The 13,432-nt window shown below is 32.7% G+C and overlaps 2 protein-coding genes across 5 annotated transcripts; one reads left to right on the top strand and one right to left on the bottom strand.

Annotated features, from left to right (window-relative positions):
• Positions 1-459: 459 nt before the first annotated feature.
• On the top strand, positions 460-4,456 carry LOC137835339 (transcription factor bHLH123). The gene is made up of 7 exons (XM_068643809.2): positions 460-1,050; positions 1,375-2,005; positions 2,205-2,312; positions 2,444-2,509; positions 2,685-2,750; positions 2,851-2,901; positions 3,625-4,456. The coding sequence occupies exons 1-7, from the start codon at positions 746-748 to the stop codon at positions 3,772-3,774; spliced, it is 1,377 nt and encodes a 458-aa protein (XP_068499910.1). The 5' UTR covers positions 460-745; the 3' UTR covers positions 3,775-4,456.
• Positions 4,457-7,464: 3,008 nt separating this feature from the next.
• LOC137835340 (NAD(P)H dehydrogenase (quinone) FQR1) lies at positions 7,465-11,592 on the bottom strand. Of its 4 annotated transcripts, XM_068643813.2 has the most exons (5): positions 10,954-11,277; positions 9,823-9,903; positions 9,101-9,194; positions 8,010-8,272; positions 7,465-7,921 (listed from the first exon to the last, which is right to left on the bottom strand). In XM_068643813.2, exons 3-5 carry the CDS (start codon positions 9,182-9,184, stop codon positions 7,690-7,692), a joined length of 579 nt encoding a protein of 192 aa, XP_068499914.1. In that variant the 5' UTR covers positions 9,185-9,194; positions 9,823-9,903; positions 10,954-11,277; the 3' UTR covers positions 7,465-7,689. The 4 variants fall into 4 exon arrangements, with proteins under 4 accessions (XP_068499914.1, XP_068499912.1, XP_068499913.1 ...); XM_068643811.2 differs by lacking the exons at positions 9,823-9,903; positions 10,954-11,277 and adding an exon at positions 11,334-11,592; XM_068643812.2 differs by lacking the exon at positions 9,823-9,903 and having other exon boundaries at positions 10,954-11,273.
• Positions 11,593-13,432: the final 1,840 nt, after the last annotated feature.

Below are 13,432 nucleotides of genomic sequence, written 5' to 3'. Positions count from 1 at the left end.
AAATCAAATCCAAAAGTTAATTTCAAGAAAATTGCTTTATTAATGCCAAGTTTTTACATCCGAAACACAAAATTATGAAAAAAGACAAGTTTTCACCCCTTTTTTACGTTGCAATAAAAGTGAATATTAAAGTTAGAGATCATGAAAAGTATATAGTACCCCCCTGAATTTTAGTTATACTAATATTTTATTATTTAACCTTTAAATGTTCTGTTGCTTTCAACAAAATTTCATTTTTATTGAAAATTTACACTTTAGAGGCAGACAAACATCTGGAAAACAAATAAGAAAGCAAATTAAGATATGCTATAAGAATATAATACTACTACTAATAATAATAATAATAATAATTATTATTATTATTAATATTATTATAACATAAAGGAAAAGCGAAATTGGATTTGAAAAAACAGAAAATTTAATTAAATTCCTGTGTCTTATCAATGACCCCTTTGAATTATCAAAGTGTCAACCATAATCCGGTTAGTCAGTTACTCTTCTCATTCATTCATTCATTCATTTAATGCACTTACTCTCTTCAGCTCCCAATAATATAAATACTGAGAAGTAGCGAACCGTTTTCCATTCATTTTTCTCAACCCTCACACCAAAACAACACACATACACACGCCCTTCAAGAATCTGATGCACACCATAGTTTAGTTTTCATCATTTAACACATATTTTCTAGTTTATACATATATAGTGGAGGCTGAAACAACAACATTTGTGGGATTCTTCAACCATGGCAGATGATCAATTTCAGGCAAGTGGGAACTGGTGGGACACAGCAAGGAACGTCAGATATGAAAGCCGGACGTCACACTCATCTTCCTCTGCCATCACCAACATAGGCAACTTTGGTTGGCAAGCTTCAGATATGGCAGAAATGAAGCCAAGGTCTTCCATGGATTCTTCTTCTGTGGTTTTTCATGACTCACAGAATAAGCTTCAACCCCCAGATTCTACAACTTCCACTGACCCCAACTTGCATATCATGGATCTAGGCCTGTCATCCCAAGCCATGGATTGGAATCAAGCATCTTTGTTGTAAGTGCATGCAATCTGTGTAAAGTAGAACACAATCAAACCAACCCACTAAAAAAGAAGATATTTTCGTCTCTGTTATTTTTTGATAATTTTGGAAAATCAGGTTTTTAACTGAGTCAAATAACATGGTTTGTGATCTATGCAGCAGATATAAAAAAGAAGACTTTTATTCTTGTTATTTCTTTTAAGTTTACAATTTAGCATGATAGAATTGAGTAAATGGTTTATCAATCTTCAAGGGATATTCTTTGCGATCAAAACATATATCTTCAAAGGATATATATGTTGTGACTTTTTGTTATTGTGTTTGTTCGATGGTGATAGACGAGGAGAGAAGGGTACTGAGAATAGTTTCAGATCGATGTTGCAAGAGAATTTGAGCTCATCAAGAACCAATTTTCAGCAAGAAACTGGGGTGGAGTTGTCTCAACAAGTTCAATGGAGGTCAGAGAAGATGTTCTCTGCAGATTCTTCAAGCAATGAGTTCAAGCAAGTGAATAGGGGCTTCTCCTTGGATCAAAGCAAGTTTAGTCCACAATATAGCTCTGGGGACAGCACAGTGACAAGCCAAGGGTTACCCTCTTCTAACTTTCAGATGGATTCCTCAGCCTTGTATGGGACCCCTTCAATATTGCAAGGACTATTGGGACCTGATCACAATAACCAACCCCAACAACAACAACCTTCTTCCTTTGAGAACCGCTCCATAAGTTTTCCATACCCAACAACCTATGGATTAAACTCTAACAATGACCTGGTCCCTTCTTGGTCCAAAGTTCCTCAATTCTTGAGAGGTTCACCTCCAAAACAACCACCCAGTAACCAGTTGCATTTCACTAACAACGCACCCTTTTGGAACGCTTCTGAGGCTGCAAACTTCAAAGATATTCGGGCCAGCTTCTTCCCTTCATTGCAACCCCCGTTCTCTACGCCAAATTTTGAAGTACAGTCCAAGGTACTATTGCTATATACTACTACAAAACATGACAACACAGTCTACAAATATCAATACAAAGTTGTAAAATTTATCGATAGATGTGTATAGATTCTCTCTAGAACCTTATTAATTATGCTATTAGGGTTTAATTGAAGCAGTGCATTGGATGTGGTGTAAAGTTTAGATTTAATTGATATAGCCATGGTTTAATTTGCAGAATATATCTGAAGTTAGGGAGCGTGGTACTGTGGGAAAGAAAAGTGGGAATGAGCCAGCACCCAAAAGGACCCGTAACGAAACACCATCTCCTATGCCAGCTTTTAAGGTACAATAAGTGCAACTAACCTTTTAACAAGAAGGGAAAAAGCTTTAAACTTTTTATCTTTATCTTTATTTCTTTCCTTTGAATCCATAAACACGGATGTGAACCTGTAATTCTACTTTCTTGCCTCTTAGATGAGAAAAGAGAAGATGGGGGACAGAATCACTGCACTCCAACAATTGGTGTCGCCTTTCGGAAAGGTGGGCTTCCAATAAAATTATCTACACCCTATTAAGTGAATGATCATTTCATTTGTGAATTTATGTGATATAATAAGTGCGGATAAGGAAAATAAATTAATGATCATAGCAGTTTTGATAATGCTGGTTTATTATTATTGATAAAAGATTATAAATCTGTTGTATATTCTGTCAGACTGATACAGCCTCAGTGCTCTCTGAAGCCATTGAATACATCAAATTCCTCCACGAACAGGTCACTGTAAGTCCCATAACCCATTCAGATATTCTTATTAAAAAACTACAAATAATGTCAACACTTTCATCTTATAACTATGTTTTTCGTTTTTCTTTTTCTACAGGCCTTAAGTACCCCGTATATGAAAACTGGAGCTCCAATACAGATTCAACAGGTACTGCAATTAAATCTCTTATTTCTTTCTTTCAATCTCTAATTATATAGTGACACCTAGTATTGAACCCTCTTTTTAACTTTAGTTAGAATCCTGATATTTTTAGCATCGTTGTTATAGTTTTTCTTCCCTCATTACAGACCTTCAGTACATGTAAGCACTAAAAATTCCTCAGTTTGCATAAACTTTGTTTAACAGAAGTTAAATTATCTGTATCAATGGTTTATAATAATAATAATATGAACTATTATACTGATATTTAATGTAAATATCTCAAATTTCTATACTAATAACTGGAATAATTATAAACATACATACACTTTATCTTTCTTTTCATTATGCATTTCATCTTTACATCTTTCACCTCTTTTCTTATCTCATCATTTATTATATCTATTATGCTTTTTCTTCTTTTTTGTTCTTACATGTCTTATATCCACTGTAATGTTGAATCATTGATATATGATATGTTTTTGCATAATGCACTCATTGTACAAGACTTTTTTGTCTCTCTCTTCTCTTCAAAATGATTTGATATATATGTTACAAGGAGTGAAAAAAAGGGTAAAGCAGAAATAATGTGAAATAAGCATTACTCTAATTGGAAGAAAAAGGAAAGCGATAGGGAAGGGCGAGTAAGATGCAGATTTGATTCTGAGGCACTGATGCTGATAACCTTTTTCCAAATTTGGCAAATTATAATGCTTTTGGCTTTTGATGCAGAATTCTGGTAAATGTAAGGAAACTGAGGGTCCAAAGCAGGATCTTAGAAGCCGAGGGCTATGCTTGGTGCCTGTTTCGAGCACATTTCCAGTGACTCATGAAACCACAGTGGATTTTTGGACGCCAACATTCGGAGGGGCTTCCAGATAACAATAATAATAAGGGTAAAATGTGTTTTAAGTCTTAAATATTTTGATCAAAATTGTTTTAGTCGGTATTTTTGAAAGAATGAATCTGGTGTTTGTGTTTTTATAATTGATGAATTTCATCTTGTTTGTGAAACCTATGGTAGCAAGAGAGGGATGAAATTCAGCAATTATAAAAGTTACAAAGAACCAAATTTTGATGGAAATTAAAGAAGTTAAAACACATTTTGCCCTAATAATTATAATAATAGATGGATGGAGAGTTGGGACACGGAAGCAATATCCTGCAAGTAGGTAGCTAGGACATGCATGTACCTTGTCACACACCTGGCCAAGTTGGGAATGATATGATGAAAGAAAAGAGAAACAAGAAAGAGGACACTGAAGGCCACATAAATATGTAAAGGTAGTTAGTTCTGCTGGAGTGTGGAAAAGATGTATAAAAAAGAAGCGGGGGAAAATGTGTTTGAAAGAGAAAGAAAGGGAAATGACCCTTCAAAAGATAGCCATTGTTGGACCAACTACATTCAGAATTATGCAGTGTTTGGGAAATATTGGGACCATTGGGAGCAGAATAAGTTGTTGTAATAATTGAAGAATTGTGCTTAGAAAAGTGGGATTAATTTATAAGCATGACAAAAATGCTGATCAATATATACAAAATTCTTATTACTTCCAAGACTAAACAAGAGGGAGAAATTGTTGTTAACAGAGATAAAGGAGCTTTATTATTTCTTGTTGCTATATTGTGAATAGAGCTGGCACTAGCCACCTTTAACTCAAGAGAAAAGGAATTTAATTGAGAGAATCATTGAAGTATAGAACAGAAGAGTGAGTGAAGGGATGCGTCATTTGATTGGAAACCTCACTTTTTATTTGTTTATGTCTTTGGAATAAGTAAGTGGAAGTCAGAAGGTGTCCCACACTCCCCCTTTTATAGGGTTTTTAATTTTTTTCCAAATCAAATGTTTATTTTTCAGAAAGATTAATTAGATATTTATGTGTTGAAGATGCTTTTTCACATGCTTTTGTGCTTTATACCGAATGGCCACATAGATGGCCTTCCATTGGAAGTATGTGTAGAAAGAAGAGGAAATTCATAAATATTTATATCCTCTTCGGACTTCTGGATTAGGACTTATAGGACCTCATTTTGAATGCACTTTGTGCCTGTCATTATCTACTTCTTCTTTCTACCAAAAATCAACAAGACCCCGCAAAATTTCAAAATCAACGTACATATAAATCAATATTTATATGTACCTTAGGTTTAAAGAGAAAGGACACTTTCTACTTAGAATCACCCCTATAGCTTAGTTCATTAGGGCTCTTTCCATTATATATATATGTACACATCCCTATAACTAAAATTAATTTAAACACACATCTTAACTAATTTTATTGAAATCAACCATGTCTAACTTTCAACCAAAACATGAACTTAGTTTAGCTCATCTATCATAGTATGGTTGGTCCAGTGCACTTTTTTACTTATAAAGTTACAGATAACCCAGTGTTATTCTTCTTCCTTTTCTTGTATTATATTTGAAAAAAAAACAAAGAGTCATACCAAGAACAGTGACAAAACAGCAGAAAGAAGAGAATAAGATACCATTGTCTTGAGATTTAAAATCTGCATGATTGGTATATCAACTTTTGTTAGGGTTTTGCAGCTATTGGCCAGAGATTTATTTCAAACGGTTTTATTCTGGTCCAGGTGGATGGTGCCCTTCTGCTTAGAACTACATAACTAAATCTTACTTCCTACCTTCTCTAGCAAGATCTGAACATACACTGTGCAAAGATGGAGCATCATAGCATTTTAATCATTATCATGTTAAACTAATTAAGATAGTATTAGCCTATATCATGCAACTCCACACTATATTTTATAAGCCTTAATTACTTTCAACAAAATTTGTCTCCATCAAGAAACTGTATGTGATTCATTTGCTGCTTCTTTTTTATATCAGCTTTGAAAACCATAGCCGTGATTTATTTCCCAGATAACAGGCCAGTAGGATAATAGTTTTATCAAAATTTAGTTAGTTAGATAAATATTGTTGACAGTATTCTTTAGTTAAAATTAATAAATTGTTTATTTTATCTCCATAAATCATTGATTTCAACTTAGTAATAAATTTATTTTGTCACGGTTATATTATGTACTTTCTCTGGTTTTAAGCAAGTCTTACAAAAAAAACATATAATTACAAACTAATTGCATAAATTTTCGTATATTTTTATGATATTATATTCTATTTTTATTTGACGGTATATTTTATTTTTATTGTAAGAATTGTTTTAATTTGAAATGTTACTTATAACTTTGTTTGATTAAGAAAATCATTACCTGTATAGTATTCCAATGAAGGAATAACAGAAATAATTTTTTGACAGTATAATATTTTGGCACCTTTTTCTTTCTTTAACTGATAACAAAATTCGTTTAATTGTTTATAGTAGTATATGTCGCATAATTCTATAACATGATTGCTAATAAACGAAAGTCATTGATACCAAAGTTTGTATATAGATACAAAAGGGAAGGAATATAATCATCAAATTCTTTTAGTGTATGTATATAAATATCAAAACTATCTAAGGATTCAAAAATTTCTCACTCTTTATGGCATATAAAAATTGTTACGTTGGTTTTGAAAATTGTGGAAGCAAAGATGATGAGAAGAGTGAGGTTGAGGAGGTTAATTATGAACATATTGCATGATATAAGACTGCATAATATAACATGAGTTGTATATAAAGATTCCATTTCCAAGTTTGTCTTCTGCGCGTCATGTGTAAATGTCAGGTTTGTTCATCATGCTTGAAAATGACCGTGTCATCGGAATCCAAAAAATGAAGTTGCTGCTGAAATTCATGAGTGTGGCTAGCTCAGCTAGTTGAGAAAAGATATGAGGGCAGGCACTTTTTGTCATGAAATGATGGAACAAGATGCTGCAAAGCCAGAATTAGAAACCCGTTGATGCATACTAATGATAGGAAGGGAAAAAGAACATTAGAGCAAAGTGGACCAAAACCAAAACACCAAAAATATCTCTGTATCACATGACACTGCTTTTCTTTCACAACAAAGAGAAAGGACCACCACTGTTCTTCTCTCATCGGAATATTTCTTTCCATTCGTCACTCATCATTTTTTTTTCTGTATGCACTGTCCTATCAGTAATCACCTATTTTATGTATTATATATTTCAGAGTTAAGAAATCAACGAAAATGAAAAAGAAACTGAAAGAATTAGTGGGGAATGGGATAAGATGCCAATTTACACGTCGTAATCTGGTCAAATCGCTTTCAACAAAGAATTTAAGAAGGCTAATTTATCTTTAAAGTTTAATATAATCCAAACAGACAAGATATCTATTGTAGTGTGTTATACTCTGGCATAGATAAAGATATCAAACGAACAAAAAGAACTTTTTTTCACGTGAATTTAAGAAAAATATATAGAGTACTTCCAAATTTTATTATAAAATTTTTCTGATTTCTTGGCACGAACAGATTTTTGTTGTAGTCATAGATTCATATTAATTTCTTCAAGGTTGATGATGTGGAAGAGAATAATAATAAAACCAATTGTGAACTCAAACTAGTCGTTGCAATATTTATGTGCTTAATGTGGTAATACAAAAGATGCAAACAAATAGTGCTTAGCCTAACACGAAAGAACAAGACTGACAAACTTTCATCATTCAACAAATTCCAACATCCACTGCAACATGCAACACGCGTACAAATCATTTCCTTTACGACAATGAGAAGAAACAAAAAATTACTTGCAAGCACAGAAAAATAAAGCTCAATATATTTCAAGACTAAAAAATGGGTGATGATTTTCAAGCAATACTTTGGTATGGTTTAACAATAGTAGTAGTATGTCTACATATGAAGGCACTATTAAGCAGCTTGCTTGAGCTTCTTTGTGATGGCTGCGATGTACTTCCCTTGATGGAATGCTTGCTCCAACTCAAGCTCACTTGGCTGTCTTGAGCCGTCACCGGCGAAAGTTCCGGCACCATATGGACTTCCACCTTTCACTTTCTCCATCTCAAACATGCCCGCACCGAACGTATAACCGATTGGAACGAATATCATTCCATGATGAACCAGCTGAGTGATAGCAGTGAGCCTGTCATGGATTCAACAAGCTTCAACATGTTAGTATCTGATTCATCTTGGTAATGGATTAGGAAACCAAGGGTTAAGAGGGTGCATACGCTGTAGTCTCTTGGCCTCCACCTTGCGAACCGGTGCTGTAGAAGATTCCAGCAGGTTTTCCTGCAAGCTGTTGTGCTCTCCAAAGACCTCCAGTAGCATCTAGAAAGGCTTTAAACTGAGCAGCCATCATTCCAAACCTTGTTGGGAAGCCGAACACGAAGCCGTCAGCCTCAGAGAGTTCATCTGGGGTAATGATTGGTACATCGCTCTTGGGTGGTGCACTCATCTTACCAAGCACCTCCTTGGGCAGTGTCTCAGGTACCTGTTCACAGTTTCATCAGAGACAGCAAGTTCTGTTAAAACATTTTTCTTTTTATAATCTTCACTACAGAAAAAAATCAGCAAGAAAGAATTTGGGGGCAGAGTTTTGTTCCAAGAGACTGCAGAGAATACAAAAGTTAATCACATAAGAATTATTTGCAAACTGAAGGAATAAGATCCTCCTGCTATATTGAAACAACAATGGAACCATAGCACTAGAAGAGACAATTAATAAAGATAATTATCTGAAAGTACATGGAAGACAGAGTATATGGTGACAATGGAGGAATTTAGACAACAGAAAGTCTGAAGCTACCCATGATCCTGTTTGGACAAACTCATTCATATGCACTTGTAGGAAAAACTGATTTAACTTTTAGTTTTTACTTATAAGAGAAACTTATTTATTTCTTCTTATTACTTTTGTTATATAAATGTTTGAGAAGAAGTTTATTCAAAAAACAAGTGCTTATTTTCTTCATGTAGCAGTTCAAAGGCAAGCACAATAATGTTGAATTGAAAACCAAAAGTATCAAAATAACGGAGCAATAGGTGATACACAAGTAATTTTTTTTTATTTCTTAATCCGCTGATTTGTTCCACAGAGGAATGAGCCTTAACTCTGGAACTGATGTTGCTCTCCATTTGTAATTTCACGCTATGCAGGTGAAAGTAACAGTGCAATAGGTTATTTATTTTTACTGCATTTATTTTCTCTAAAGAGGATTGAGCCTTAGCTCTGGAGCTGATGTTGCTCCCTATTTGTAATTTCATGCCATGACACAATGGAATGCACAGGAAATGTAAATTATGAAACATAAAAACATGCCTGCCATAATTTTGCTTCAACACCTTCCACAGAAGAAGCACCTTTCTTTATTTCTTCTGCCAGTTTCTCAACATGTCCATACATGGAATAGTATCTGTCAAAGCAAGAGAACTATATTGTAATTAAAGCTACCAGAAATATGTTCAATAATTCAATTCATTAATGGAATAGAATTCTTGTGGACAATAAATAACAAAGCAACTGAGCATCAACAAACATGTGGCAAGGAGCATAAACACAAAAGGTTATAATGACCAATATAATATAATATTTATATAAAAACAAGACTGCATAAGATTAAAGGAAATATTGCTACTTTTCCAATCATTTCAGATGGATCTTATGCAAGAATAAATAGCGCAGTAGTCAACATCCAAACATCCATTCCTCAATTACTTGTAGAAATTTCATGTGTAATCTAAGGTTTCCAATTTTCACCAGCAATCAAACACTTCAATTTTGGTTCTCTAGAAAATACAGCCTACTTCTGTTTTTTATTAACATGGAAACAAAAACCCCATATCCTTAGTTGACCAAGTAGTCAAGATTGATTCAATTTAGAAACTGTTGCAATGGAAGTTCCTTATCATCAAGGCTTGCATTGTTGCACATGCAGCAGGAACTTGTGACATGAATTCCACTCATGCCTGTGGAAATTGAACTCAAAAAAGTAATTAGGAAGGTCACTGAGAAATTATAAAACGTAGAAAAGACAACAGCACCTTCAATGAAAACATCACGGTGAACCAAATCATGGATCGAAAGTCCAACCACGAGAACCAGAACACATCATGGCGAAGCCTCTTAAGAAGTTAGAACAGGGTCCAAATGATTGTACAGCAGAGAGAAAATTATGATCCTCACTCAACATTGAAAACATTAGAGAATCACAATGCACTAGAGACAGGCTATTAAACATTAACGAGTACATATTCTCGCAAGAAGTGAAATCCGTTGATCTGAAAATCAATTGCTTCTTACTTTCCTTCTGTTCCATTTCCTTCATTTTAAATTATGTGGCAATTTCACCAGTTGGCATAAACAAATATTTAGAAGAGCCAAAAGCACATCTTATGGAGAGTTCTGTAGATGTAGATGTTGGGTATTCATGAACAGGTTTATGCATGTATGTTCATAAATAACTATTGCTTTAGTATTACTTGTGACACCAATTAACTATTGGTTTATACTTCAGGATTTCAATGAGAGATCTCAAAATCCATACTAATCAATTATTCACTTTGATTCATTCGCTCAATTTTACAAAGTTGCCTACAAATGAAAATAACAAATTTGATACTGCCTTCAAATTAGAAAATTTGAGATGTTCAGTGTTCACACATATTGCCACTGTACGAACAAAATCTTGTCTGATGTGATTTTTATTGAGTATCACAAGAGAAAAACTATATCATCATCAACAAAAAGCTCTCTATTGTTTGCACAATAAATTAAAAAGAATACAGAAAAACTGAATTTTTTTCTTCTAACAAATCAACTGAGATGCAGAAATCGCACGAATGCTTCAACGGATTGCCATTCTTCGTCATACTAAAAGAAAAGAAATATTTACAATTTTTTAACTCAACCATAAAAGTAAATCATCAATTCTTCAACAGCAATCTAAATAAAAACAACATCATTTTATATTCTTCTCTTTGAGGGTGATCAGTGCAGTCTATACACATCTTATTTCCATTGTTCAACATTCTTTTTATCAGTAAATTTCAAAATACATAATCAGATAAATGAAAACAAGGAAATACAGTTTTTCTGCAGAGTACGATTCTGATTACCACCAAACAAAATGCTCAACAATTCAAACAACAAAAGCATAAAGAGAACGAACTCACAAAAGGGATTCCGTGACACCAACGCCATTCTGCCAACAACCCCAAAACTAAGCAATCAAACCAAAACAAACCAATTCCCATCACATAGCACATAGACCACGCTCAAAACAACAATGCATCAGATCGAAGAAAGCTGTGACATCCCCAGATCTTCAATGGGCATTCAAAAGGCCCAAAATTTAAGAACTCCGTTGGAGAGGTGAAGAAAACCCAGAAAACAATCTCATCTTGATCATCATAAATGACAAAACAAGGGACCCAAAAAAACAACACTAACGACAACGACAGTACAAACTCAGATATTAACGAAGAAGATAAACAAAAGGTTAAGATAAATTAAAAATCGTTATTATAAAAGAAAAGAGTGTAAAGGGGCATACACAATATAAACTTTGACAGCCATTGAAGTCTTGCAAGGTCTCCGAGTGTCTTTCTCTGTGATTAGCTAAACAAGAACACTAAAGTTGACGATAGAAAATGCAAAGGGAGCACTATATATAAATATTATATATATATTTATGTATATGATAAGATGATGCGTACTTACTTACACATTGGATTGATTAGCTTGGGAGCATAATAATAAATTTTAATTAGTGGGTAATTTTGTTGATTTGCTTTATGGCTTTGCCTTTTTGTACGTTTGGTAGGTGAAATGACACCGTTGTCTACAACATGATTAATGATGATAGGATGGTGTCACGCACATCATCATCACCATCATCATCATGGTTTTCGTGAACTAATGCAGTTCCTCTAGAAGCTGTCAAATTTTTAACTTTTATTACGTCATTTGTCATTAAGTAAACAAAATAATCTTCATAGTATTTTCTTTTTTCTTTTTATCTTCTTTTATCCCATTTTTCCCCCTGCTTTTTTTCTTCTAAATTACTATCACTGATAACGAATCAGGAGATTATATGATGATTAAAGAATTGTTCTTTTCATTTAAATTCAAAATTAATATATCAACTCAAATAGTTACACTCAAATTAGTTTTCTTATCCGTCTCTCAATAAATATATACATGATAAAATACATATAACAATACTTGTCAAATAAATGACAGTGCTCAAGCTCAAGTGATTTTCAACTTGAAAGACGTCTACAAAGGTAAAATGTAAGGAAATTTAAACAATTAATAACATCTTAATTTACAACAATTATTTATTTTATCAGTAAAAAATAAATTAAATAAATCAAAGTATGTTAGAGTACTACATCCTTTATAAAAAAAATTACTATTTATTTAAAACAAAACAATTCTAATTTGTATAATTAAAAATATTAAAAATTAAGTGATATCAAACGTGCACTTAGAATATTTTAGAGATACTCTATTATTTATAAAAAGGAGTTTACTCTTATTTCAAAATAGAATATAATACTTGTGATTAAAAATATTGAATTGAAAAAATAATTTTCTTAAAATGGAGGGAAATCAAAGATGTGGTTAAGATGCGGTTTGAATGAATTCACAGCAACTAAACGTTATAAAATTACCGTGTATTTGGTTGTAAAAGTTAAATAATAACTTTTTGGTAACTTGGAGAAAGAGTTTAAGAAAACAAATACATTTTCTTAGAGATAATGATTCGAAAGATGTCTTAAGCATAGAGTTAATGATGGGGATTTAGAATGGCATTTGAATTAAGAAAAGCAATGAGTAATGTGGGGTAAATAATAAAGGTGGGGTTGGTGAGATCAAAGGCGTTGAATTGGTTTGGTTGGTCTAATGTCATAAGGCGTGGTCATGAGTTGTGAATGTGATTGGGTCCACCAAAGACTATCATTTCATTTCTCATAAAACCAAATTATGTAAATTTAAGTGTTTACAGAATTTGCAGCAATAGCTGAGTAAGGTTCATGGCCTTTGACTTTGCTATCATTTTGTGTTTCGCATCGACAAAAGGAATTAGATGACTCATCACACACTTTGCTGACCTAAATTCATGGCTAAATATTGTCCAACCCTGTGTTATTTTTTAGTTAAATATCGTGGAACTTATGTTATTTTTTAGTAGGTAGATGAGGATTTTTTTTTTATTGAAATGGATTGTTTTTTTGAAAATTATGTATATAGAGAACTCATATTGTGACTGAAATCAAAATAATATAATTTCATTATAATTAATTTGAACTCAAATTATATTATTTTCACATCATTTCACCTTGATATGTCAAAAATTATGTTAGTTTAATATGATTTTTTTTATAATAAAATAATTTTACATTGATATGATTTTTTTATATTTATAATTTTCTTAAAAATTACTACAGAAAATCCATAAATAGAAACCAATTTTAGAAACAAAAAACAATTAGTTACTATAATGACTAAATTAGAGACCATTTTAGATACTATAACAAATTATTGATTTCTAAATTAGTTTATAATATTGATAAATAGTTTCTAAATTGGTATCTAATTAGCTACCAAAGTTTTAACTACCAATTATTTAGATTCTAAATTAGGTAG

This window comes from Phaseolus vulgaris, chromosome 5, assembly GCF_051622355.1.
Source record: "Phaseolus vulgaris cultivar YP4 chromosome 5, ASM5162235v1, whole genome shotgun sequence".
Lineage (NCBI taxonomy): Eukaryota > Viridiplantae > Streptophyta > Magnoliopsida > Fabales > Fabaceae > Phaseolus > Phaseolus vulgaris.
The sequence above is the reverse complement of the archived record's forward strand: the minus strand, read 5'-3'. Positions and strand labels throughout refer to the sequence as shown.